This window comes from Meleagris gallopavo, chromosome 17 (genome assembly GCF_905368555.1).
Source record: "Meleagris gallopavo chromosome 17, MGAL_WU_HG_1.1, whole genome shotgun sequence".
Taxonomy (NCBI): Eukaryota; Metazoa; Chordata; class Aves; order Galliformes; family Phasianidae; genus Meleagris; species Meleagris gallopavo.
In genome coordinates, this window is record NC_139420.1 from 5,731,012 (window position 1) to 5,755,984 (window position 24,973).

The 24,973-nt window shown below is 48.4% G+C and overlaps 3 protein-coding genes across 3 annotated transcripts in view; 2 read left to right on the forward strand and 1 right to left on the reverse strand.

Annotated features, from left to right (window-relative positions):
• Nucleotides 1-16,234, forward strand: part of SETD1B (SET domain containing 1B, histone lysine methyltransferase) — a 46,167-nt gene extending 29,933 nt beyond the window's left edge. Inside the window, exons 8-18 of the mRNA XM_085238904.1 lie at nucleotides 758-928; nucleotides 2,051-2,138; nucleotides 3,445-3,662; nucleotides 3,913-4,036; nucleotides 4,475-4,945; nucleotides 6,560-8,116; nucleotides 8,993-9,159; nucleotides 9,432-9,563; nucleotides 10,280-10,399; nucleotides 10,739-10,876; nucleotides 11,631-16,234. Coding sequence (XP_085095030.1) covers nucleotides 758-928; nucleotides 2,051-2,138; nucleotides 3,445-3,662; nucleotides 3,913-4,036; nucleotides 4,475-4,945; nucleotides 6,560-8,116; nucleotides 8,993-9,159; nucleotides 9,432-9,563; nucleotides 10,280-10,399; nucleotides 10,739-10,876; nucleotides 11,631-11,804 — 3,360 coding nt within the window. The 3' untranslated portion in view covers nucleotides 11,805-16,234. The remainder of the gene's footprint in view (nucleotides 1-757; nucleotides 929-2,050; nucleotides 2,139-3,444; nucleotides 3,663-3,912; nucleotides 4,037-4,474; nucleotides 4,946-6,559; nucleotides 8,117-8,992; nucleotides 9,160-9,431; nucleotides 9,564-10,279; nucleotides 10,400-10,738; nucleotides 10,877-11,630) is intronic.
• A 955-nt stretch (nucleotides 16,235-17,189) lies between these two features.
• Nucleotides 17,190-21,079, reverse strand: HPD (4-hydroxyphenylpyruvate dioxygenase). Its single transcript, XM_010720131.4, has 14 exons — nucleotides 21,024-21,079; nucleotides 20,891-20,917; nucleotides 20,297-20,359; nucleotides 19,853-19,957; nucleotides 19,722-19,764; nucleotides 19,564-19,646; nucleotides 19,314-19,403; nucleotides 19,121-19,224; nucleotides 18,959-19,036; nucleotides 18,698-18,860; nucleotides 18,513-18,584; nucleotides 18,175-18,297; nucleotides 17,972-18,088; nucleotides 17,190-17,821 (listed from the first exon to the last, which is right to left on the reverse strand). Exons 1-14 carry the CDS (start codon nucleotides 21,024-21,026, stop codon nucleotides 17,711-17,713), a joined length of 1,182 nt encoding a protein of 393 aa, XP_010718433.1. The 5' UTR covers nucleotides 21,027-21,079; the 3' UTR covers nucleotides 17,190-17,710.
• Nucleotides 21,080-21,638: 559 nt separating this feature from the next.
• PSMD9 (proteasome 26S subunit, non-ATPase 9) lies at nucleotides 21,639-24,560 on the forward strand. Its single transcript, XM_003210932.4, is given in 7 exon segments — nucleotides 21,639-21,820; nucleotides 21,895-21,937; nucleotides 21,940-21,996; nucleotides 22,365-22,552; nucleotides 23,099-23,200; nucleotides 23,361-23,449; nucleotides 23,772-24,560. Coding segments are annotated over 7 exon segments (621 nt in total). The 5' UTR covers nucleotides 21,639-21,706; the 3' UTR covers nucleotides 23,800-24,560.
• Nucleotides 24,561-24,973: the final 413 nt, after the last annotated feature.

Sequence of the window (24,973 nt, forward strand, 5' to 3'; positions counted from 1 at the left end):
GTGTATTTAAACTGTTTGGACGTACCGTGGTCTTTGCCTGGAAACACTTACCAAGTCTAGTGCTGCTTGGGTGGCTGAGCAAGATGCATTAAACACAGTGTCAGGAATAACCAACCATCCCTGGGTGTGGAAGGCTGCTGTCTGAGTTCTCTGCTTGATATTTCCATTAGTACTGTCCTTTATTAGCAGGAGAGTTGAGCTTACACTTCCTTTTCAGTGATTACACTCTAGCAAATTAGCTCTGTTAGTGTCTGTAAGTGTCTATAAGTGAAAATGACTTTTAGCTGATGTTGCACCACTGACTGATGCAAGTGAACATTACCTCCAGTGTCCTTCGCTCAAGACAAGTGTGCTGTGATGTCTGTCTGGTTTGTTGTTTGATGGCTCTGAATGCAGGATCTCTTGGTGTCCATGTCAAACTACTCCTCTGAGAGTCTCCTCAGGTTTGTCTTCAGCAGTTTTAGTGCCTTGTGCAGAGCAAATAACTTCTTCAAATAACTTCTTAAAATGCAAAGGGGAGAAGATTTCTTGAAGATGGGAAGGTCTTATTGTCAAGAAGAGCTTCTGTGCTTTCACCCTTTCAAGTGTTGTGGTCATGTGGTGCATGTCCAGATGCCTTCAGAGAAACTGATGCCCAAGCTAGGGAGGGGTATTTCGTGAACTGCAGCTATCTAAATAGCTTCTGGAGTTCACATTCTCCCTAGGGAAACTTCTCTTTTAAAGGTCTTTTTTTTTTTTTTTTTCCCTTCTGTTGCAGGCATCTCTCACTCCAGTGAAGTCCGGAGGAGAACTGGAGGAGAAACCAAAGCCAAAAGATCGAATCACATCTTGTCTCTTGGAGAACTGGAACAAAGGCGAAGGCCTGGGATATGAGGGAATTGGCTTGGGCATTGGGTTACGGGGGGCCATCCGGTTGCCATCCTTCAAGGTAAAAACAAAGATCTGTCTTCATTACACTAGCATTTCATAAAGGAGCAGTAGGAGAAGAAACCTAGGTTTGTGCCCCAAAGCCCCACAGGCTGTTAGCCCCATACTGTTTCCTTGTAAGATTCTTTCCTCCAGTATCCCTTCTAACCCACCAATAAAAAAAATAAGGATGCTCTTACCCAGCCTTAGCCTTTCATCTGCCACTTGTGTGTGAACTGTTGGTAAAGGATTTCTGCTCTGTAAGGTAAATGGAGCATGCGCCCATGTGCTGGTTTCAGCTGAGACAGTGTTAGGATGCAGTGTTTCAGCATGGTTGTAAAAATATGTTTATGCTAGTAGCACTTTACACAGCTATTTCTTTGCTTAGAACTCCGTAAGCAGAGTTTATTCAGAGCTGGATTTACCATTCATAATAGGCCTGTAACACTACCAGATTCCTAGATTTTGAAGCTTGGCTCTTTTGCATAAGTTGACTGTAATGTCTTACAGTGTGGCAGCTGAGTCACACCTGACATTTGATTTAAAATGTTTTCTACCTCGTGTGAGTTTATGGGATCATACTTACAACTATGGGGTCATTAACTTTAAAGATTATTTATACTTTCTGCCAAGAAGTAGAAGCATAAAAAATGAAAGTTTTTTTTTTCTTTCTTTAGCAGTTTAAGCAAAAAATAAGTGGTGTTAGAGAGGACTTCCTTGAAACTGAAGTTTTGAATACAAAGAGAAAGCATGTAGAGATTTGGGACTAGAGATTCAGGAGTCTTGATTTAAAATAAAACTTGTTTTGAGGTTCTTTAAGATGTTGTAGGCTCAGATTCTTTTTCTGTTCTGCTACAACTCAGACTGGTGCATTTGTCACAAGCTATCTCTGTCAGATTCAAAGTACCTGATGATGACATGTACCATGCTGACATGGAAAGTGTTTTGATTCAAAATGAAGGGGTGGAATTTCATTCACAGTAAAATGCTGTTTGCAAGAAAATAAAAGGATCAAGAGCTGGGAAAGTGGCCCTTGATTTCTGGGTGTAAGTCACAGTAGCAAAGTGAAGCAGTAGCAGTTTAAGAAGTTGATTTCTGCTGTTTCTAAACTCTTTTAGAAATGCAAATTTTGTCTTTTGTTCAGGTGAAAAGAAAGGAGCCACCAGAAGCTGCCTCAGCAGGAGATCAGAAGAGAATCCGGCCTTCTACTTCTGTTGATGATGAAGATGAAGGTTTGTACAGCACATTTGTTTCAAACCCAAGCAGATGCAAGCCACATGCAAGCTGCATTCTTTTAAACTTCACAGCAGTGTGCTCACTTACAGTTAGACACAGAGTAAAGGATTTGAGCCGAAGCCCTGCCTCTTGCAAACCTCTTATCAGCTGGAAGGTGTCTCCTATGGATTCAGTTATCTTACATTCACTGGTGGGAAATTTAAGACCTGCATGTTACACTCATGTCCTTTTGTAGATTTGGTGATTCAGAGCTGGTCACCCAGTAGAGGGAGCTCAGGTTAGTTCATGGATGAACTAACTGTATTCTAGAGGCATGCTTGCAAATCACTCTGTATGTTGAGGGAGAAAGTAAGTAAGGGACAGTTTGCCCTGCGCAGTTTTTAAATTTATTTGCTGGAAGAATCTATTTTCAAATATTAACTTTTTTTTTCCCCCTGGGAACATGGAAAAATGGAGATTAGGGTATTCAAAGCTTCATGTCTTTATTTTGCATTAAAAGTGGATTTAAAATAGTGGTACTATCAACCTGATTCAGACTAGTAATTGGTTTTAAAGTTAAAGCAGAGAAGCAAAGGTTTTGTTTTTTGTTTTGTTTTGTTTTGTTTTTTAACTGAAAAGAGAGAGGAATTAAGTCATAAGAACCAAGGTTAACTAAATGCCTTTTTCATAACTAGACCCACCAATCCATCAGTTCTTCAAAAAGTAAAGCAAACCCTGAGTTGTTAAAGCATTAGTATCCCTTAGCGTGTGTCTGTTTAGGGAAGCATACAGGGAGTTTCCTGACATGAATCATGCATCGTGCCTTCCTTCTGATTCATGAGGAAGCTTGACTCCACTGGTGCAGTATATTCTTACATTTCTTGATTCAGCCGCTTCTGTATTCTATTCTGATATTCCTGTCTCAAAAACACATTTTTCTTAAGGATGGTACAGTTTTGTAGTACTGTTCTCCAAGCAGTGTCCAAGACAGTGTGGGATGAGACAACCTCTTGGCAAGGTCCTCTTTGGCTTTCCTATCATGATCTCATGGTGCTATGTCTCTTAGCTGTTCCACCTAGAGCTTGTCAGCTTTGACTTCCTGCATAACGCCTTCCTTGAGACTTTCAACACTTTGCACCCAGTCTCACCCTCACTTGCACTGTGAAATTAGTAAGTGCCTGTGAGCTTGGGGACTCACACCACATGGACACATTGCACCAACTTTGATCTTCCCAAAGCAAAAGCTTTCACGATGTTGTCTGCAAGTCTCTTGCAAAGTATTTGATGTCAATTGATGTCAATTTCCTTGGTTTTGCTCACCAGAGTCGGAGAGGGACAGAGATGCTTCCGATACGACATCCGACCTGTCAAAGAAGGATGCAGAAGCAGTGGGGCTGAGGCGGCGACCAGCAAGGCCACTGGAGCTCGACAGTGAGGGGGAAGAGGGAGATGAGACATCAGGGAAAGAGGAAGAGTCTTCCTCAGAGAAAGAAGAGGAGCAGGAGGAAGAAGGAGGCTTGGTGAAAGCAGCACCTGGCAAGGTGTGTTGGTTTGTGATTGCATTCTGAATGCTGTCTGTCATTAAAAGGGGTCCTAGTAATTCCAAATCTCAACATTATTTTCTCTAGAAGATGAGTGCTTGTCATAGGGTCTCTCCTAAAATAATCTCTATAGGACAGAAACCCTCAGGTTCTCTGATCAGCATCTCTGAGAGTCACTGGTGATTACTATAGTGATAGCCAGGTCAGCGGGTCAGACACTGTTAATTTCTCACAATGCTTTCTTGTGAAGGAGGAAGAGGAGGATGAAGATGAGGAAGATGAAGACGATGATGAGGATGATGAAGATGAAGAGGATTATGAGGAGACAGGTGTTGAAACAAGTGACAAAGAGGAAGAGCAGGACTCTGAGGAGGGTAAGCAATTCCAAGGAAAGGAGCAAGTTTGTCTTTCAGGTCATTTGGGATCTCCCTTTTGCACTCTATTCATAAGCCAGTGTTTATTTGTGCACCCCTTTCACTGAAAGGCAGTTTCTGTACAAGGTAATTGATACAGATATACATAATCTCAGTACAAATGTATTTAAGAGGCAATCTGCCAAGAGTGATGTGGGCAGGGTGCCAGGCAGTGCTAGCTTTATTGCTTATGGAGTTGCCTGCTGTATGGTGATTGCTGTTAGCATCCAAATACTTGGTTTAATAATCCCTGCAAAAATAAACTGTGAGAGGATTCCTTCAAATCCACCTGTTGCTGTTGATGCTATTACAAGTGTGGAAACAATATTTGTTCCTGTAGTAGAGCCTGATTTACTAAAGTCAGAAAGCAGAACTAATGGTAACCTGCTCTTCTTGCAGAAGATGTAGCGAGTCCCTCATCTTCCAAGGCTGAAGTTGAATCATCAGATGAAAGTGAGGACTCCTCTGAATTTGAATCAAGTTCTGACTCAGATGAAGATGATGATGAAGAGGAGGAGGAGGAGGACGAAGATGAAGAAGAGGAGGAGGAGGAAGAAGAGGTGACTGAAGATCAAGACAGAGAAGCCATGGTTGCTGAGACAGAGCATGAACCTGCCAGTCATGAGCTTCTCGATGATAAGAGGGAGACCATTTTGGAGCTATATCCTGTGGACTACATGGATGCAACGGGCTTGGGACTCTCAGAGCCAGCTGTGGTAGAGAAGGATGAAGGGATGGAAGAAATCAAAGCAGAGGAAAGTGAATGTGATCAAGTCCCAGAGGAATCTATTGCTGCTGAAACACTGAAACAGTTGGTTATGGAAAGAGACCAGGAGCCAAAACTTGCACTGTCTCCCATCTGCAGGCCAGGTATAGTCTTCCTTTTGGTTTGGCACTTATTATTTTTCCAAATACAGTATTCTTGCAGTGTCCAATATGTATGATTTTGTTTCCGTTGTTTTTTCTTTCTGCTTGGCTCTAGGCTAGGGATTATCTGTGTCTTTTCTTCCTAGTAAAGTTCAGCACAGACCTTTTTGCTTGTACAGATAATGGTGGTTATTGTACCCAGAATCTTGTCCTGGACCAATTTAGTTAGTGTCCTGCAGGAACTGAGTGGTTCTTATCATCCAGAGCGGACTGGAAGGTGTGATGGCTGAGGCTCAAGTTAGTAAAACCATGGCTGCTAAAATGAAACATGTATCTGTGCTTACTGAGTCATTACTGACTGTTCTTGGTTTTAATACCAAAGAAGTATGTGACTTTTAAACCGTATGTGGCAGGTGAGCAGAGTTTTAGAATTCTATCTGATTCATGGTACTATTTTTATTATTTTAAACTTAGTTCTTTTAAGTGAATGATACCCCCTGATTTGCTGGAAGAACAGATTTGTCTTGATTCAGTACACAGTTGTGTATAGCCCTTGAAGACTAGAATAGGAGTAGAATGCAGAAAGCTTGACAAATTCTGCAGCAGGAAGGGGGAAGCCAACAGGGAGTGCGTATCTAGTGTAGTGAGCCTCAAGCAGGATGGGTGTCTGAGGGCTGTAGATCTGGGAACTGGGTGGTATTTTGTCACCTGCAGAGCTGGAAATCAGGTCTCTGCCCAGGATATCACTCCTTGGCTGTTATAAAATCTGAAAGACTTAAAGGCTAAATGTTAAATCAGGCACAAGCTCAAACTGCAGCATTCTTGTTGTGCTTGCCCAGCCTGGTCATACAGGAGTGACGCGGGTCTGACCCTTCTCCTGTGATTCTCTGGTTCATTCAGCACAGATGGATAACACTTCCCCTCCAGTTCTCCAGGCGTTTCCCCTTCCTTTTGCTCTCCCACTTGAAAATGTTATTTTGAGCTGCCTAAGATGATTCACTGTTGATTCATTTTGGCCCTGGATCTAAGGAGGTAAATAAACTCCAGACAAATGAGCCTGCTGCAGAGAGAGAGCAGCATATAAATTGCCTCACTGATACCATCTGAGTGTCTCCTCATTCATTACAAGGGCTTTCCATTTCCTTCATGTGTTGTTCAGGAGTATTATGCTTCTCCTTTCCTTGTTTCTATCCTTGGAGAGCTGAGGGTACTTCTTAGCCCTACACTTAGTTTACCTGCCCAATCAGAAAAGCTTATTGCTTTGGGCTCTGACACACGTCCTCCACAGCCTTTGCCCCACAGTTCACTAATGCTTTTTATGTCTGCAAAAAGGTGGTAAGGGGGTTTGGAAGCAGAAAGCCTTCATTCTGGGCTGTGTAGTAGCTAATTCTCAAATTAATTGTGTGTTTTTTTAATGGTCGATTAGGGATGTCTGTGGTAGTGTGTAATTACTCCATACTCTGTGTCTCCAAAATGTAAAGCATTGGTGCTTTTAAAGCTTCCCAGTGGAACTGAACTGTTGTGTAACTGCAGCATCTTTAATGTGCCTTTACTGGCAAGTGGTGTGTAACCAAGTGGAAGCAACACTTCTGATTCTTTAATTTTTTTTTTCCCTAGTGGAAGAGCCCGAACCCATTGTCATGCTGGAGCCAGAGGTACAAGAATGCCCAAAGCCTGAATCACAAGAGGAGGCTGGCACAGTCTGCCTCTCGACTTCAGTGGCAGTCTTTGGAGAACCTCTGCCCAACAAAAGCAGCTTCTTTAGCAAGTCTGATGACAGCTGCTTAGAAACGCATGTTAAAACAAAGCTGCCCTCTGCAGTGGAGGAGGAGGACCGGTTGCCTCGCACACCTGGACGGGAAACAGTGGTCCATTCAGAGACTGATATTCTTTTGCTTCCAGCCCACAAGGTGCCATCCTCCACATTTCCCTTACCATCGACTCCTGGTAAAGAGGAATCTGTAGTCCCTCCAGAAAAGTTCCCTGAACAATTAATGGTGACCAAAGCGTCCACAGAAGAGGAGATTCCTAGGACTCCTGGGCGGGACATTTTGGCCAAGTCTTCACACCCCCTTGCAAAGTCGCAGAGCACAGACACTGTTCCAGCCACACCAGGAAGTGATGCTCCCCTTACAGGAAGCAGCTTGACCCTCAGTTCCCCTCAAGTCCCAGGGAGCCCCTTTTCCTATCCATCCCAGTCTCCTGGCATTAACAGTGGCATTCCTCGGACTCCTGGGAGAGATTTCAATTTCACGCCTACTTTCCCAGAGGCTGGTGCTACCATTCCTTGCCTTCTGTCTGGCAAGAAACAGTCAGAGGATGACCTAGAAGAGAAACCTTTTAAAGAGCCTCTTGGTGCTTCCCTTACTATCAGCATGAACAGCGTTCCTTCTCCTATCCCCTTTGCCAGCCCCACGCAAGCAGATTTCCGCACAGACATAGGCTTGCCACCTAACGAGCCGATACCCATCGCAGCCCTGCCATGCATGCCTGGAGATGGAAGAATGCCCATCGAGGAGTGCAAGGCAGAAGTAAAATCTGTTTTGCTCTCACCAGAAGTCCCCGTTGGTGCATCTATTCTTCCTCCACCACCACCACCTTCTGTTCTTCCCAAAAGGAGGCCGGGTCGGCCAAGACGGTCCCCACCTTCTGTCCTGTCATTGGATATGTACTCGGGCAAAGCCATCGAGCCACCTCCTGTCCCTGTGGCCTTGGTGGAAAGTGCTATGAGCAAAGAGCTATTGAGTGCACACCCCGATGCTTTCTATGGACTGAAGGACCCTGAAGCCGTCACCCTAGATTTCAGGAATGACAGCTTCCATGAGAAAATAGCAGCTGAGACAGTTGCAGAGAAACTGCCATTTAAGGAATTGGAGAACCAGTGGAATGAAGATTTCAAGGAAGAAGAAGCTCACGTGAAGCCTAAAAGACAGTGGCGAAGGCAGAAGAAGTCACCCGAGCACCTCCCAGTGATTCCTTCCCCAGAGTACTCCCCACCACAGCCTCAGTTCAGGCCACGCTCCGAGTTTGAGGAGATGACCATTTTGTATGATATTTGGAATGGAGGCATAGATGAGGAAGATATCAAATTCATGTGTATCACATATGACCGCCTCCTACAGCAGGACAATGGTATGGACTGGCTCAATGACACACTGTGGGTATTCCATCCTTATATCCTTTCTCACTGGTGCACTGCATTACACAACACTTGCAAGATGATCATTTTTTGCAAAAAAACAAAGTTAATGGGTAGAAGAAGCCTTTGCTTATTAGAATAGCAATTACTTTTTTCAGCAGAGAAGTTTAGACTTTTATTCCCTGAAGCTGCAGTACAGAAATATTGCAGAAGTGGCTGTTGTGCTGCATTTTCCAGCTAGGACTGAAGGGAAATCTGTACGTATCTCTTCTGGGGAGATTTCTGGGAAGCTAGTTTTTATGTTAGACAAGACAAACTGCACTGCCCCATGTATTGCTAAAGATTTCTGAAATTAAAATATCTGATCCCTAACTCCCTGAAGGAGCAGATTTACTGAGGCCTGTCAGAGCAGTGTCTCCCAGCCTTCTGGGCTGAGTGCCTATGGCTCATCCATTGCACTTTACCCGAGGCATGGGGGTGAGATTGCTTTACTGAACTCAGCACGGTGTCCTCAGGGCTTGGGGTAACTTCTGGAGTGGGAACAGAAGTGTTCTTTCAAAACTCCAAGGAAAAGAGTGCAGCCAGATGGGTGGGCAGCTGCTGTCTGTGTTCATGGTTGGTGCTGCAGGGAAATCTTTTTCCAAAACGGTTCCTCTTGACAGCTTAACGTTTTTATGTTTAAAACATTTTTTTCTTAATTTCCCGAAGCATGCAGCTAAGGAAAGAACCTGCTGGGTTTTCCTGTAGGTGTATGGGCTTGAGGAACTTTTTAAAATAGAATTGTTGTTTCTTGCAGCCTCTCCCAACAGCATTCCCCATTTTCCAAGCTGCAGCTGCTAGCTCCATGTAACTGCAGCAGGTTTTTGTCTGATACCGCCTGGCAGCTGCTTTGCTCCTTAACTTCTTTCCACCTACCAGCTTTTCCACCCCCAAGAAAAAGAAGCGAGATGATGGGATGCGGGAGCACGTCACGGGCTGTGCACGAAGCGAAGGCTATTACAAAATTGATAAGAAGGACAAACTCAAATACCTCAATAATAGCCGAGCTTTTGCAGAGGAGCCTCCAGCTGACACACAGGTGAGGGCATGTCTTCTGCTGAACACCAGGTGTGAATGAGATTTGACTTTGTCTGGCCTCGTGCCCGCTGCAGCCTGCCATTTGGCAGGGAGGGAGATGATGCTGTTGCTGTGCCTGTGTTGAGCTGGCCATTTAGGTAGTGCTGGTGTTCAAAGTAGGGTGTTTCAGAAGACCACGTGTTCTGTGATGATACGGCACAAGAGACTGCACATGGATGGGGTTGCAGGGTGCTATGTCCATCGGGTCAGTTCTGATGATGCATTTGTCCTCAGGGGATGAGCATCCCTGCCCAACCTCATGCTTCCACACGGGCTGGATCCGAGCGGCGGTCAGAGCAACGCAGGCTCCTCTCCTCCTTCACTGGTAGCTGCGACAGCGACCTGCTCAAGTTCAACCAGCTCAAGGTAGGTCCCTGCGGGCAGGCTGCATTGGGCAGAGGCTAGCTGGGAGCAGCAGGCTGAGACCAGGGCAAGACAGACAGGCATCTCAGTGCTGGGCACCTCTGTGGGTGCCCAAGGCCTGAAAGGGGCCCAGAATGGAACTGTTGCTTTGCCTTCTGGCAGAAGTCTCTGTACAGGGTGGGTCAGAGGTGCTCTGGGCAGTTGAGTTCCGCAGCCCTGCTTCATAGCAGCTCTGGTGAGCAGAAGAGCTGCTCTCAGTGGATCACCCAACACAGAGCCTCTCTGTGGTACAAAGCTCTTCTGTGCTTCCATGTAACCTAATTTAAAGATCTCTGTGGTCTACTTCACCTAAAAATAGGAACACTGGGAAAACAGGGCACTCTAGTCCAGTGTGCTCTCTTGTGAGGAGCAGAGGTGTGATCTGCTTGGTAAATGGCTATAAATAAGTGCATGAGCTTATTATCATCAAGGCTGTGCAGAACTGAGACACCAGGGGGTCTGTTCTCCAGAGCAGCATGTGGTCAGTGGTACAAACCCAAGTACTGTGTCTCTGTGGGACCTCCTGTGTCCGCTGTACTGCCCTCCTGTCACCAAAAGACAGAAGGAAATTGGGCTGGCTTGAAGCACTACTTGTGGCTAGGGCCAACCTTTCTCTTTCCATGTTTTCTCTTTCCATGTTGGGACTAATTCAGGGTTTCTGGGGTGTTTTCTTCATGCAGTTCCGGAAGAAAAAGCTAAAATTCTGCAAGAGCCACATTCACGACTGGGGCCTTTTTGCCATGGAGCCCATTGCAGCTGATGAGATGGTGATTGAGTATGTGGGTCAGAATATCAGGCAGGTAAGCTGGAACATGAGTGAAATCTGATCAAAACCGTGCTGAAAGAAGTGATTAAGTCTGATGGCTGGGCTGGTGTCACTGCTGTAGGTCATTAGCTATGTGACCTAGGCAGACTGGCATGTGGTTTAAAAGAACAGGCTGGATTTTCAGTAATCCATGGAAATAAAGTGATCAAATCCTTAGGGAGTAAGCCTTCCAGAAGCCTGTTCTGAGCTTCTGGATATTTGGCATCATGTATCCTGAGAAGCACAAGCACAGCTGAGGTGAGCCTTGTGTAGATCTTTGCTCATAGATCATTCCTGCTTTGTGTTCTAATGCCATGCGTGGGGGTTTCTGTAGGTCATTGCTGACATGCGTGAAAAGCGATACGAGGATGAAGGCATTGGGAGCAGTTACATGTTCAGAGTTGACCATGACACAATCATCGATGCTACAAAGTGTGGAAACTTTGCCAGATTTATTAATCACAGCTGCAATGTAAGTATTGGTGTATTATTTTTTCCCCCCTCATATAATTGTACTCTGACATACAGATAAACCTATTGAGTTCTCACTGTTCTTCACTGATCAGGAACTCACTGAGAAGTAGCAAGGGTTAGGATTAAGTTAAGGAGCTGCAACAGATCAAAGCTGGGTCTAAACCTATGTAAGGAAGAGATTTGAAGGAACTGAGAAATTAAATATGCAGTGAGACAGAATGCACTCAGAATCCTCCTGACCATATTGTGGGACGCTGATGAATACTGTTCAACCACATCTAATAAGTATTTCCTTAAAACAATTTTAGCAGCTGTTCTGCTGTGGGAACGATCTCATTCTAATGCCCACATGGGAAAAGTAGTCTTGCCCTGGTAGGTGGAGAAACTACTTTCCCCTATGTTTTGTGCTGCGGTTGTCACTCAGAGACTTCTGGATGTCCAACCATGTTACTGAGCATTAGCTGAGCTACTGTTAGTCCATGACAAACTTGGTGGAACATTGTGTGGGCTCCTGTGCACTGCAGATGACCACAATGCTTGTTTTGGTGGAGCACAATTAGGGATGCTCTGGTTTCTGGCTTCATGCCTCCAACCCTCAGCTTCCCACTGGGTCCCCTGGGCCCAGGCTCTGGGAACATGGCTGAGGCTGTCTGGGAAAGTGATGGCCTGCTCTATGTTAGAATAATTGTGTGGAGGCTGGGAAGTCATGGCATCAGGAACCTAAATCATTACCTGTTCTATCACCCCTGCAGCCAAATTGTTATGCTAAAGTGATCACGGTGGAGTCTCAAAAGAAGATCGTCATCTACTCAAAACAGCACATCAATGTGAATGAGGAAATTACTTATGACTACAAGTTTCCCATTGAGGATGTAAAAATCCCATGTTTATGTGGCTCTGAGAACTGCAGGGGAACCCTAAACTGAACTCGAGGTTTCTCGTCACACTTGCACCTTTGGCCATGTCAAAACTGTGGTAACCAGGTGTGGTTGCACTTTGCCAAAAAAAAAAAAAAAAAAAAAAAAAGAAAAGAAAAAAAAAGAAAAAAAAGAAAAAAAAAGGAAGAAAAAAAATTAAAAAAAAAAAAGTATTAAAAAAAAAAAAAAAAGGAAAAAAGAGAAGAGGAAAACCAAGCAAGTTTCGCACTTCTGCCAGGATCACGGATGAAAGCAAAAAGCGCACATGCTAACGAGGACTGTTCATGTTTCAGGTGCTCTTTCCTTTTCAGATCCAACACGCACGCAGAAAGGTGACTGCTGTTCTGTGGTGTGGTCTATCCAAACACTAGCTTCTGTCTGTTCAGTCCCTACGTTAATGCTCCATAATGGGATAATGGTACCTTTTTTTTTTTTTTTTTTAATTGTTATAAACCTTCATCTTTTCGTAAATGCTGCTACCTTTTCCTCATCAGTTTTGTTGGTTGAAAAAGGCATTCAACGTTTAAATGTGAAGCAGAGACTGAAAATGCCATATAGGGTTTGTTGGGAGCTTGATTGGCTGAAATTGCACAGTTTTCTCAGAGTAAGCTGTAAATAAATGTCAGGTTAATGTTACAGAGGAATCCAGAGGCTCGAGGGTGTGTGAAGGTGTGTGTGTGTGTGTGTGTGTGTGTGTGTGTGTGTGTGTGCATGGAGGTGTCTGCAGTGAGACTGTAGGTGACCTGTCCTGCCTTTTCATTAGGGGTGAGCCTGAACAAGTCCCCAAAGCCAGACACCCTGGGGACATCAGGGCAGCCATGGCCTGGGCTTGTGCCTTGGGCTCATCGCTGATGGTCGCATGCCGTGCTGGTATATTGGGGGATCAAAGCCTCAGCACCCAGACAAGGGAGAGTGGGTTCTGCAATCATTGCTAACAGAGTCAGTTGTTTAGTCCCAGAATTGTGGCGCAACGCGTGACCTTTCAGGATTTCTCATAGATTGGTTTGTCTGTCTAGTGTTCAAAAAAAGTCTGGAGCTGAAATTAAGTAGAAAATACGCCTCAGATATTCCATAGAAATCTTACCTTCCTTTTAAGGGTACACTACACCTCACGTTCATAATAAGATTTTATTCCTGTTGATGGGGAACAGTCTGAAGTGTTACTCATATGGATTTTCCTCGATTCTCCCAGCCTTCCCAGTGCTTTACAGGACCTGTCTGCCCTGACCTTGAATGGGGAGATTCCTGCTGTGATAGGAGCAGGCTGGACCTCCCCCAGTTACTCAGTAACTTGCCCTGGGTGGTCCCATCCTGCAGTAAGTGCAGACGTGGTGGGCAGTGCCCCTGAGCACAGGCTGCACCCTATCCTCCCCCATCTGCAGCACGGGAATGAGTGCTGCTTTGAGCTCCAAATGCATATTTTGGAGTGGTTTTTTGATCTGTTTTGTCCTTGTAGATGCACTGAGGTGAAGTTTGCAGTTCATCAAGAGGTTCCGTTTAAAAATGAGCCAAAACACAGAAGAAATGTTTCTGTGGGTGTGATCTAGGAGTGTTACATGACTGTTTGGGTATGGACAGGATCATTTATTTCAGCCTGCATTGAGTCTCTTCTGCTTCAAATGTAGAGGTTGTTTGTACTAAGCCTTTGTAATTGACTTATAGGGAAATTGCAATGTAATTATAAAATGCAAACATCATCTGCATAACTAAAATCTCTTCCCCATAGAGCAAAAGCACAGCTGTATTCCCATTCCTTTTCAAATTAGTGGCAATTGCTGTTGAACCACAGCTCCTCATGATCAGAGGTTACAACCTTGCAAAAGAGTTTCCTGGAAAGTGTTGCCGCCCTTGCTGGGAACTGCCATGCCTGTCCCACAGTGCGGGGGCTTGCTGTAGGTTAGGCCTCTGTGCTCGAGTTCCTGCTTCAGATCTGTCTTGATTGGGGCTTACAAGGGCCCCAGTGTGCCTGCACTGCAGCCTGAGGGAAGGGAACCGGCCCTGAGGTTGGGCAGTCTGTAGTCTCATCTGTGCTGTTGTTCAGTTTTGTTGTATCCTATGGTCTTTGAAGGTTTCCCCCTCTCTTAGTGAATCTCTCCAGCGATGGGGTAGTTGTGGGTCAGAACCTGAAGCTGTGAGCAGTGTGTCATTGAGCATAGACAGTGCATTGAGCTCCTGTGGCAAGAGCTTTTGGGGATTAAGCCAACTACTCTGCTCCTTTTCTTTAAATGAGGCTCCTATCATGTTGATGCTTCAGTTGGCATTGCTACAGCTGGGTCTTTTGCTTTCAAAGCATTGAGAACGCACAGATGTTGTTTCAGAATGAAGCCCACCTTGTTCTCAGCCTCCTTCCTCTCAAGTCCACCAAACCTGGATGTTAACATGGCTTTGTGGGGGAAAAATCCCATGTGTGCCCAGCCCTGAGGAGCCCAACAGCAGCTCTGTGTTCCTCAGTCTGTCCGTGTGCTTCGAATGGGGCACAGGCTGCTGTGTGTGCAGGGGACAGACCCTGGTCTCCTGAGGCAAGGCTGCAGCTTGGGTTCCTTCAGGGCGTTTGGAGGAGCACCAAAGGGATTTGGATGCCAAAGGCCTTCTGCACCAAAGTCACTTGGGTGCTTCTGAAGCTGCCTGTAACCCATTGCTCTGTAGAATCCCAGCTGGATAAGCCAACCCTGAGCCTTCTCTTTCCTTTCTCCCCCCGCAGCTTCTCTGAGAGCCGCCCCATCCCTCATGGGTTCTGGTGGTGGTTCCCAGAGGGGCTGAGGAGCTGCAGATGCAGGTGGAGAAGGCAGCCCATAGAGGTGTTTTGTGACCCCCAGGTGCTTTGCCTCATGCTCAGACAGGGCTGGGGTGGGAGGAGGACACTGGAGGGGCAGAGTACTCGTGGTGCAGCCCCTGGGCCAGACCCAGCATTCACCATCATCATGGGCGTGGAAATGTTGGCGAGGGCTGAGCAGAACCCTGCCCAGGACGCTGCTTACCATTTGCTGAAGTCTTTCTGTTCTCTGTCCCATTTTTTTTTTTCCGCTTAAATCAAACCGTAAAACAAAATAGAGAGGGATGTTGGCTGTGCTCCCTGCAGAACTGCATCTCACTGCAGTCTCTGCTGGAGTGTGCAGGGCTCACCCAGGCGGGGTGCACGCAGGGCCCCGCTGTGCTGCCAGGGGCTGCTGTGGCCGTGCAGCACTCACAGCGTTGTGGGTCCCACAGGGGTCCCGTGCAGAGGCTGTGGAGGCAGGAGGGGATGGGGCTCATCTTGCAGATATTTGTATTGTATAGAGCAGCTTATTTCTACAGACAAACATTTTTAAACTCCAACAAAGTATGCAGTAATTTCAGTTCCGGTTTTTGTGACTTTTTTCAGGGATCATTTCAGTGCATTTCTGTATAAAATAAAAATTTAAGGAAAAAAAAAGGATTTTGAAGTCTATTAAAAAAAAGAAGCATCTTATGTACATAGGCAAACAAGAATCTTCTCTTCAAACACTGTTTCTTGTAGAAACATGTTGAAATTTTTTTGCTGATTTCTTTGTACTTCAAGAGCATGTAAATAATTTATTAAAAGTGACTATTGTAATTTGGAGTTCTTTTTAAACAGATCCCAGCTCTGTTTCATGGCAAGGAGATGGGGAGGAAGAAGGACTGAGGATAGCGAAGGAGCTGGTGGCATTTACAGCTTGTGTCAAGCTTTGTATAATGTAAATTCTGTACAAATATGGGGGTTTTGTTTTGGGGCTTTTTTTTTTTTTTTTTTTTGTCAAATAAATAGATGGAATTAGCAGCATTAAGAAACTGAAGACAAAAATTTGCCAAGTCGAGGCTTCTTCCTTGCCCCTTCCCCCTAGTCTGAAACCTAATGTGCAAAATCTATTTATTTCAAGCGAGGAAATGTGTACAGTCTAATAGACATCCTACAATGTATTTAAGCGAGTTTGCAACTGGATTTTTTTTTTTTTTTCATTTTAATATTTGTTTTTATGAGTTTCCTCCTTAATTGCCACTGTAGTATTTGTTTGAGTGAAAAGAAACACGTTGTGACGGACGCAAAGGGGCAGGTGATGGGGAAGTGGAAGAGCTCCCTGCAGCTCTCTGGTTCCGTGACAGGTTGTTTTATTTCACGGTGTGAAAATAAAGGGCTTCCTTTAAAAGGGGGCAGGTAAAATGGTTTGCAATAAATGAATTATTATTTTTTTAAGTTCCTTTAAAAAAAAAAATCTCTGCTTTGAAGATTTAGGGTTTCTGCTTTTTCTTTTTTTTAAGCAAATTTATAAATTTAGGGATGTTTTGTGCATATAGAATCCGTCACCAGTATGTATCTTGTTTTGAAGAAAGTGTTTTTGTTGTGGATGTGTCATGCTGTATATATTTGTTCATATTTTTGTGAATTGAATACTATGTACCATTGTATTATAGTAACTTTTATAAAGCAAACCATAAATATACTGACTTTTCTTACAGAAAAAACTACGTTGTGCTTCATGTGTAGTCGGGGCTTTGTGCTCCTGGACCTGTGCTGGGAACTGGGAGAGCTGAAAATATCCAGCATAGCAGGCAGGAACTGTAGTTAAGCATCGTCACACAGCTGTGGCAAGGAAGAAGTGTGCGAGCTGGTCAAGTTTGTAACCTTAAAGCTACATTAGCATTAAGGCTCTGACACAGCTCTGCATTGAAGTGAAGCCCCCATGCACAGCTGGTGCTGAAGCAGCTGCACCACGTGTGCCTGCATGGGATCCCACCTTCACAGATACCAACTTCAGTGTTTTCTGGACTGAGTTTTGGAAAAAGAGATCCCAAGGCAGAGGTGGATGCAGCAGCTGATAGAGGAGGAAAAGAAGCTTGTGCTGCTGTGCCTTCTCCTTGTTTGTCTCTTACTAATTACAATGGGGATGGGACCCATGGAGATGGTGCTGCCAGTATTTGACCTGGGGGCTGCTGGATGGGCTCACGCTGTGTCCCAGGAGCCTGAGGCATGGGCTCCACTCAGGGCTTTGCTTCCACACTGGGAAGTGAAGGGAGCTGCGGTGGGTACTGTGAGGATTCAGAGTGCAGGTGTGTGCCACCCAGGGCCACCAAAGCATCCTGAGATGTTCTTCAGATGTTCTGAGGTCTGCAGGGCCTCAGGGAACATTCGAGGTTGACGTAATTATTGAATGATTGGGTTGGAAAGGACCTGAAAACCCATCCAGTTCCAACCTCTGACAAGGGCTGGTTACCCTCCACTGGAGCAGGTTGTTCAGAGCCCCATCCAGCTGGCCGTGGGCACCTCCAGGGCTGGGACACACTCAGCAGGTATTTATTAGCAAGGTGTGTGACACAATGACAGCAGCTCCTGGCACTGAACCTGGAGCCTCAGCTCCTCCCTGGCCCCCAGTGACTGCAGCACAGACTCAGCAGCACTCAGCTGTGACAGACGGATTTATTATGGCAGGAGGGAGAGTCCCCATGCAAGGACTGTGACAGCACCCAGGGGGGCGGGCAGTGGCCACAAACCCAGCAATCTCTTCTTGAGATACTGGAGATATTCCACCCTTCATTAATTCAGGAGTTGACAGGTCCTAGAGCAATGCCACATTACACCGGTGGGAAAGCTGAAGCCCATACATTTGTTCATCTCATTCTAGAATGCTGTGGCTGCCCTAAAATCATGTCTCAGAATTGAACCTACATGTGTGCCATGAGTCTGTGCTGTGTTTGGGATTCGGGGGCTTGGATGGGGTTGTGCTGGGGTGAGGGCATTGGCCACGTTCCCTCTCCCATGCAAAGCCCGGGCTGGATCCTTCCTTGCCCATCACAGCTTGGCAGCAACATCCCGTTTGTTACATGTAAGTCTGGGCTGTTGACAAAGCACAGCCAGTTCCCACTTTGTTTGTGATTCAGCTCCTTGTGGCCCAGCACCACGGGCAGCCCGCACACCGCCTCTACATGCGCTTGGTCTCTCCATTGGGGCTCAGGACAGTCAGGTTGCCTCGTGCATCCTGGTCAATTTCAATAGCTTCAAACAAGGACTTGAAGTTCCCAGCACCAAAGCCCTGTGGGAAGATGGCATTACCCACATTATGCCCTAAGGCTTCATCACAGCATTGTGGTGCTGGTGGCACTGGGTGCCGTGAGGTCCTCGGGCTGCCACTCAATGCTAAGGCTGCCTCTATTACTTGTAGCAGTGAAACTCTCCAACCAACCTGGTGGTTGTGCCGCTGGATGACCTCCAGGAAGACCGTGGGTCTGTCTTGAACTGGTTTGGTGAAGATCTGGAGCAAGTATCCCTTCTCATCAAAGTCCACCAGGATTTTCAGTTCCTGGAGACAAGCAATAGAGAAATAGCTCTGAGATCCATCAGGGAACAAGGGGACGGCTTTGCATCGCCCTGCTGCGCCCAACCCACCTCCAGCTTGTCGATGCTCTCCTTCACTTTGATCTTGGCAGTTTTCAGCCTCTCCCGCAGCAGTTGGTAGTAGCTGGATGGCACGTCCATGAACTGCATGCCGCGCTGCTTCAGGTTGGTGATCTGCAAACAGGGAGCTCTGGGTCGGGCACGTGTGGACAGGAGGTATTGAGATGCAACTCAACACTTCCCACTGCATTGTCCCAAGTGGTGCACGAGGACCTGTCCCACTGTCCCTTTGGGCCCAACGTGGAGTTGGCCACCACACAAGGACTCTATCCATGAGGCATCACCCCCTGTGACACGTCCCTGAGTGGGGCTGCCCTGGGGGCACTCACCGCTGAGATGATGTCGGAGGTGTTGAGTGCAATGTGCTGCACTCCGGCCCCTCCATAGTAATCGATGTATTCCTGTAGGGAAACATCTCACTGCAGTGCAGGTATGGTTGCAGCGCCAGCCCCATCCCATCTCCTTCACCCCAGCCTTGTGCTGGTGGCGGTGACGGCCCGATCGCTGTGCTCACCTGAATCTGGGATTTCCTCTTGCCGTTTGCCGGTTCGTTGATGGGCATCTTGATGGTCTCCTCGTAGTTGGTGACCACGATGGAGCGCAGGGCGCTGAACTCGGTGTGCAGCTGCTTGTCATCCACCGACCAGAAGCGGTGGAAGAGGAGGTTCTTCTGGTACCTGCCCACCCACAGCAGCCGTGTTGCAGCCCTCGCACTGATGAACCTCTGCTCTGTGCTAATTGCCCTCGGCCTCCCCCCAGCCTGCCCTGTTCTCACCAGTCTGCCACCGGCACCATCTGGAGGTCGGGTTGGTTCCCCACCACGTGGTCCACAAAGTTCAGCTTGGCGCTCGGCCTGCAGGGACACGGGGCGGCACTCAGCCCTGATAGCAGTTGCGTGGTGGGATTCATCCCCACAATGGGACCTTGTGCGACTCACAGTTTGGGCAGCAGTGGGTCTCTGAAGAGGGGCGCGTGGTACCCAGGCAGGAAGAGCCCTTTGTAGTTGATCTTCTCCACCAAGGTGTGCGTTGTGTCACCGTACTGTGCAAGGGAGGAAAAGGCTCTGTGCCCATTGCTGCAATGTACAGACTGCACTGCGTGTGGGGGGGCTCAGTGCCCTCATCACTCACCGTCTGGATGACAGCAAACTTCACCTTCCCAAACTTGTCCTCCTCCACCCAGGGCTCCTTCACCACCACAGCTCCGCGCTCCTTGGCTTTCTGAGCAGAGGAGAGTGCCCGTCCTGCCACGTGCCCCCGGGGCCCTTCCCACACCAATGTGGGGACGTGCGGCCATGGTACCCAGCAGCCCCAGAATCGCTCCTTTTCCCCCAAACTCACCATTTCAGGGCGCCCGCTGTACCTCGCACGCGCTGCCTACCTGCACGATGAAGTCACAGTCCTCCACCTCAAAGGCCACGTCCTTCACACCATCCCCGTGCTTCACCATGTGCTCACCCATCTCTGCCGGCAGCCGATGTCAGCGGGGTCACCGCACCGCAGAGCACCCACAGCCCCGGCCCAGACCTACAGACCTACCTTCATTGCCTGGATTGAGTGCCGACGAGAGGACGAAAATGATCTGGGGTGAAAGAGGACGGGAGGAAGGGTTGGCGATGGGAGGAATGATCCCACCACCGGTGCTCAGCGCATCCCGCAGCACTGCACACCTTGTCCTGCTTGATGACGTGTGACACCACCTCCCTGCTGCCGGTCTCCAGCCCGCGGTACGCCAGCTCCTCGAAGCCCAGCTTGTTGCAGTAGTACGAGGCGGCCTGCAGCACAGCACGGCGTGTACATGGCTGTGCGACGTGCGTGAGGGCATTGGCTGCTCCCAGCACAGCCTTTCACTCCGCTCTGCGTGCAGCGGAGCGTGACACATTTTTGCTTTCCCTTTGCGTTTTTGCCCCATGCGCACCCCCGACGTCCACCCCCCACCTTGCGCAAGGGCTCAAGGCCGTGGCCCTGGGCCAGGGCTGCTATCAGCACGCACATACGCACACACACACACACACACACACATACACACACACATACACGCACGCACGTACACACACGGCCTTGCCATCCCCCAGTAGCCAATAACCACCACCACCACCCCTGCGGCCTCCTACCTGCTTGGCATTGCCCACCCAGAATGTGATGGAGTGGAAGTGGATGAAGCGGCCTCGCTGGTGCTAAAGGGAAGGGAAAAAGAAGTTATATGTGCTGCAATTCCTGTGGGTTGTGATTCCTTTGGGTACAGTTCTTCCAAATGGAATTTCTCCCAATGCAATTCCTGTGAGTGCACCCCAGTGACATGGATGAAGCCCCAGCCCCCTGCCCTGATAATTTTTTGTAGTGTTTTGCATGCAGGCTGTTCTGTACACAGGGCACAGCGTTGGCTCCAGTTGCATGGAGCAAAGTGCTGCAAAGCATCCAGGTATCAGCCAAGAAGTGAGCCCAGGGGCATCTGGTCCTATTGAAACATGTGGTGGGAGGCTTGGGTTCAGGGTTTGGGATTTGGGTCACGGAGAAGGAGACGGCAGCTGCAGCCCAGCCCTGCCGCCTGCCCTCATTAACCCCGCAGCGTTAACGATTCACCTGGCAGCAAAGCACCCAGCACTGCTCCAGCACCACACTGGGAGCACTGCGGGGCAGCTATGAGGCTCCCAGTGCTGAGCACAGGACAGAATCCCCCCCCAAGCATGGAGCAAGGAGGCACTCACCTTTTCCCCTTTGTCCGTGTACGTCGTCTGCAAGAGAAGTGGGAGAAGCAGTGAGCAGGGTGAGAGGCTGAGGGGAAACACGGGGAATTTCTCCCACAAACGTGCAGTTCTGTGCCCACTCCCCGGCCCTCACCATGCTGTGACCCTGCAATGCGGCAGCAGCAAAGAGAGCGCGACCCTGAGCATGGGGCTGATATAGGGAAAGGTGCTCCTCCTCTACCACACCCCATCCCGAGGGCACTGCCCAGAGCTGGGGACAGCAGTGGTGGCAGCCGGACAGGTGGGCGGTGGCACTGCGTCACCCATTGCACAGCCAAAGTCATCTCACGGCAATGACATTGCGCTGTCACTCATGGGATGGCACAGCTGTGTGACACCAAGCAATGCACAGCCGTAACACTGTCATTCTACAGCAGTGACACTGCTGTGGTGGCACTGCCAGCACCCTGCTGATGGTACTGCTGCGCCACTCCACGGAACGGTACAGGTGTGCCACCCTATGGCAATGGCACTGCTGCGTCAATCCCCCGGAGCTGCCGTCCCCACATCACCCTACGGTAACGGCACAGCTGCATCACCCCGCGGCGCTGCCACAACACCCGCGGCGCCGCCATCCCCGCCGTCACCCCACGGCAGCGATGCCCTCGGCCGCCCCACGCGCTGCCCCCTGGCCCCGCCCCCAGCGCCGTGGCCCCGCCCCCTCGTGCTCTGGCTCCGCCCCAATGTTCTCACCTCCGAACGCGGCACTTCCAGTCCCGCCCCCGCACGCACCGTGACGCACTTCCTGCCGCCGCGGTGCGGTGCCGTGACGCCGCCATGTCGGAGGACGGCACGAGCCGCGCCATGACGCTGAGCGAGGTGCAGCAGTTGGTGCGGCGCAAGGACGAGGTGGAGGCGCAGATCCGGGACTGCTACCAGCTGCTGGAGGACGTGAGCGGGGTGCGGGGCCGGGCGCGGGGCTCGGGGCGCTGCCGGCGGCCTCACCGCGGCCTTTCTCCCCTCAGCAAAAGGGCGTGGGCATGGACGGGCCGCTGGTGGACGCCGAGGGCTTCCCCGGGCCGACATCGACCTGTACCAAGTGCGCACCGCGCGGCACATCATCGCCTGTGAGTGGGGCCGGGCTGTTCGGCGTTGGCTGTGGGCGGGAAGCGGCGTGCGGGTCTCCTCGGGCGAAGAGGGGCTCGGGAAGAACTTATCGCTGAAATGAAGGTGTGTGTGGGGAGGTCGGCCTCTGCCCCGAGTAACGGCGACGGGACGAGAGGGGACGGGCTGACATTGCGCCGGGGCGGGGGCAGGTTGGATACTGGAAGACATTTCTTCTCCCAAAGAGCAGCCCAGGGAGTTGGGGGGGTCACCAGGGGCGTTGAAGAGCTGTGGGAATGGACTGGGGTGGGTTGTGGTGATCCATGTTGGTCCTTTCCAGCCGTAGTGATGATAGGATTCTGCTTCTTACTGAGCTTGGTGCCACCCGCAGGTCTGCAGAACGACCACAAAGTTCTGATGAAGCAGGTAGAGGAGGCTCTTCACCAGCTGCACGCCCGGGAGAAGGAGAAACATGCCAGGGACGAGGCGGAGGCGCAGGCTGAGGCCATGAGCCAGAGCCTGCCGCCTGCCTTTGCCAAAGTCAATGCTGTGACACCAGAGTCTCCTGCCAGCACCTCGGTATGTTGCCGGGGCTGATGGTGGGGAGAGCTTCTTTTAGACCTGGGGAGGGGAAATAGAGGATGCATTGCTTTTTTCTCTGCTAACAAGCAGGAATAAGCTGTGAGATACTGATTATTGTTATTATCCCACTCCCACTTTCTTCATTTTAAGTGTTTGTCAAATATTCAATCACCTGCTAAACCAGTGTAGTTATTCTTGAAAGCACCCATGTAGGGAGCTGCCCACATGTGGCAGTGTCACTGGGTTGACCCTGTGAGCTGGTTTGTCACTGTGTTGGGATCAGACAGTGCATGCTGTCTGCTGCATCATGGCACCACACAGCTCTTACAAGGCCTTGCTGTTCATTGTAGCCTCAGTGTTTGTTTTCTCATAAAACAGGACTCCCTTGTTTCTAAGGGAGAGGGTATATTTTTCAGTTGTCTGAATGGTGAGAAGGATGGTGCCCTAGCACCAGCCTATGTGGCTGAAGGAAATCTCCTGTGAGCAGGCAGTATTACCTGTCATCAGAGAACACAAATGCTCAGCTTCTTTCTGTTTGCCCAGGGCCTTCAAGTTGATGATGAGATTGTGGAGTTTGGTTCTGTCAATGTGCACAACTTCAAGAGCCTGCAGAACATTGCCGCAGTAGTACAGCATAGTGAAGGGGTAGGTTTGCTTCTGCTATAACTGCATTCTCTTACCTCTCCCGGTGAGCTACAGCATTTACTGTGGAATGGCTAGAAAAGCTCCCACAGCTATTGGGTACTTTATAATGGAAGTGAGAGAGCTCATCTTTCTTTTTTTTCTTTTTTTTCATTTCTCCCAGAGACCTCTGAGTGTGACTGTGATCCGCAATGGCAAGAAAGTGCACCTGGGGCTGACTCCGAAGCGCTGGGCTGGAAAGGGCCTCCTGGGGTAGGCTGCCAATCAGAGCAGAGGGGGCTCTTGCTAGCTCAAGGCATGCTTCCTGCAGCAGAGCCGGCTCTGCGCTACTGCCTGCTGTGGTGTGTGTCACTGGCAGATTCCAGCTGAGAGCTGGGGCTGACAATTTAGTAGTCGTATGGGATGATGAGTTATATCAAGTATGGGTATGGGGCTGAAGATCTCAATGGCTAGTTCCTCCAGTAGAGGAAACCAATGGGGGAGGGTTGTGGTTGATAGATTCGCACTGTGTCAGATCATCTGAGCTTCTTTCAGAGCTGAAACAAATGTTTTCTTCTCCACTCTTCTTTTTCAGCTGCAATATCATTCCCTTGCAGAGATGACCACTGCTCAGAAGACAATAAAGATGAAGCTTGTGCCTGCTTTCTGGACTCTGATTTGATCTGAAAGCTTGCCCTATGACCTTTGTTTTTGCTGAAATGAGTGTTTCAGAGGCTGTGACCTCTAGGTGGCTGGACTTGCAGAGTCTGAAGAGGTTCTAATGGAGCAGAGCCTTAATGCAGTTGGAATTGCACTGGTTTGTGAGGAGCAACTCACAGAGTTGCAGGATGTGGTTTCTCATCTCTTGTGCCTTGCATCAGTTTGGAGTAAGGCTGGAGTGTAACTTAGATTCCACTTGATACAGATTTGGAAGAGCATAAAATGCTTTTATTTGGTGATAACATGGCATTCCTCCTTTTTTTTTTTTTTTTTCTCCTTGAAATTCCTCACTGAACATCTTGTAAAATAGGACAAAAAATCCTGGAACAATTTTTTCTTTTTTTCACTTAGTAGATCACAGTCAAGAAACGTGCAAATCTGGTACTTTATCTTTCCCTTGTGACCATAGCTTTTGGAAGTCACTGAATAAGATAGCATTTTTGCAGTGCCTAATTATTTTAAGTTAACGAAATAAGCATTGGGGTTATAACTCTGTCTTCTAATGTATTGAAGTACTCTTAAATTTTTTTATTTGCTGCAGTTGATTTTAGGATGTATAAACACTTCAAGGGAAGTTGGGGGTGATTGTTCTTGTTTGAAGGTTGTTTCCAGTTGAACTTTGAAATACTCATCCCAATGAATAAAACTGAGAAATGCCTCTCTCCGTTCTTGTGGAAGTTGCTATCTGGGGGCAGTAATTGTGGACCATGTCAGGTATGTTAAAAGCAGATCTGCAGAGGCATAAAAGCATTCTTCCCTGACCTTCTGCAACCAAAAATTTGGTGCAGTGAAGCAGAATGTAGTTGTAAGCATGCAGATGAGTGGTGTACTGGCAGCTGTAATGTCAGACCAGCTGGATCCTGGCCTTGGCTTCGTGTGCTTGAGGTATGTGTCTTCGTACCCCAGGTGTGCAGGTGTTGCCTGAGCTGCAGGTGAATCTGGGTCTGCATGCTGGTCTGGAAGAACAGCTCCTGGGACATTGTTCCAGGCCTTTGTGTATGTGCCTCCTGGAATGAAATGCCCTAAAAAGTACTGTTTTCTCTATTGCTCGTGCAGTAAGGTTAGTGGGTCATCCCA

Bases quoted from the DNA above. Each gene is read 5' to 3' on its own strand.
- HPD (XM_010720131.4), bottom strand. The intron at 19,647-19,721 runs GTAGGTCTGTAG...GGCTGCCGGCAG, and splicing joins ACTCAATCCAGGCAATGAAG to AGATGGGTGAGCACATGGTG. The intron at 17,822-17,971 runs GTTGGTTGGAGA...ATCTTCCCACAG, and splicing joins TCCAGCGGCACAACCACCAG to GGCTTTGGTGCTGGGAACTT.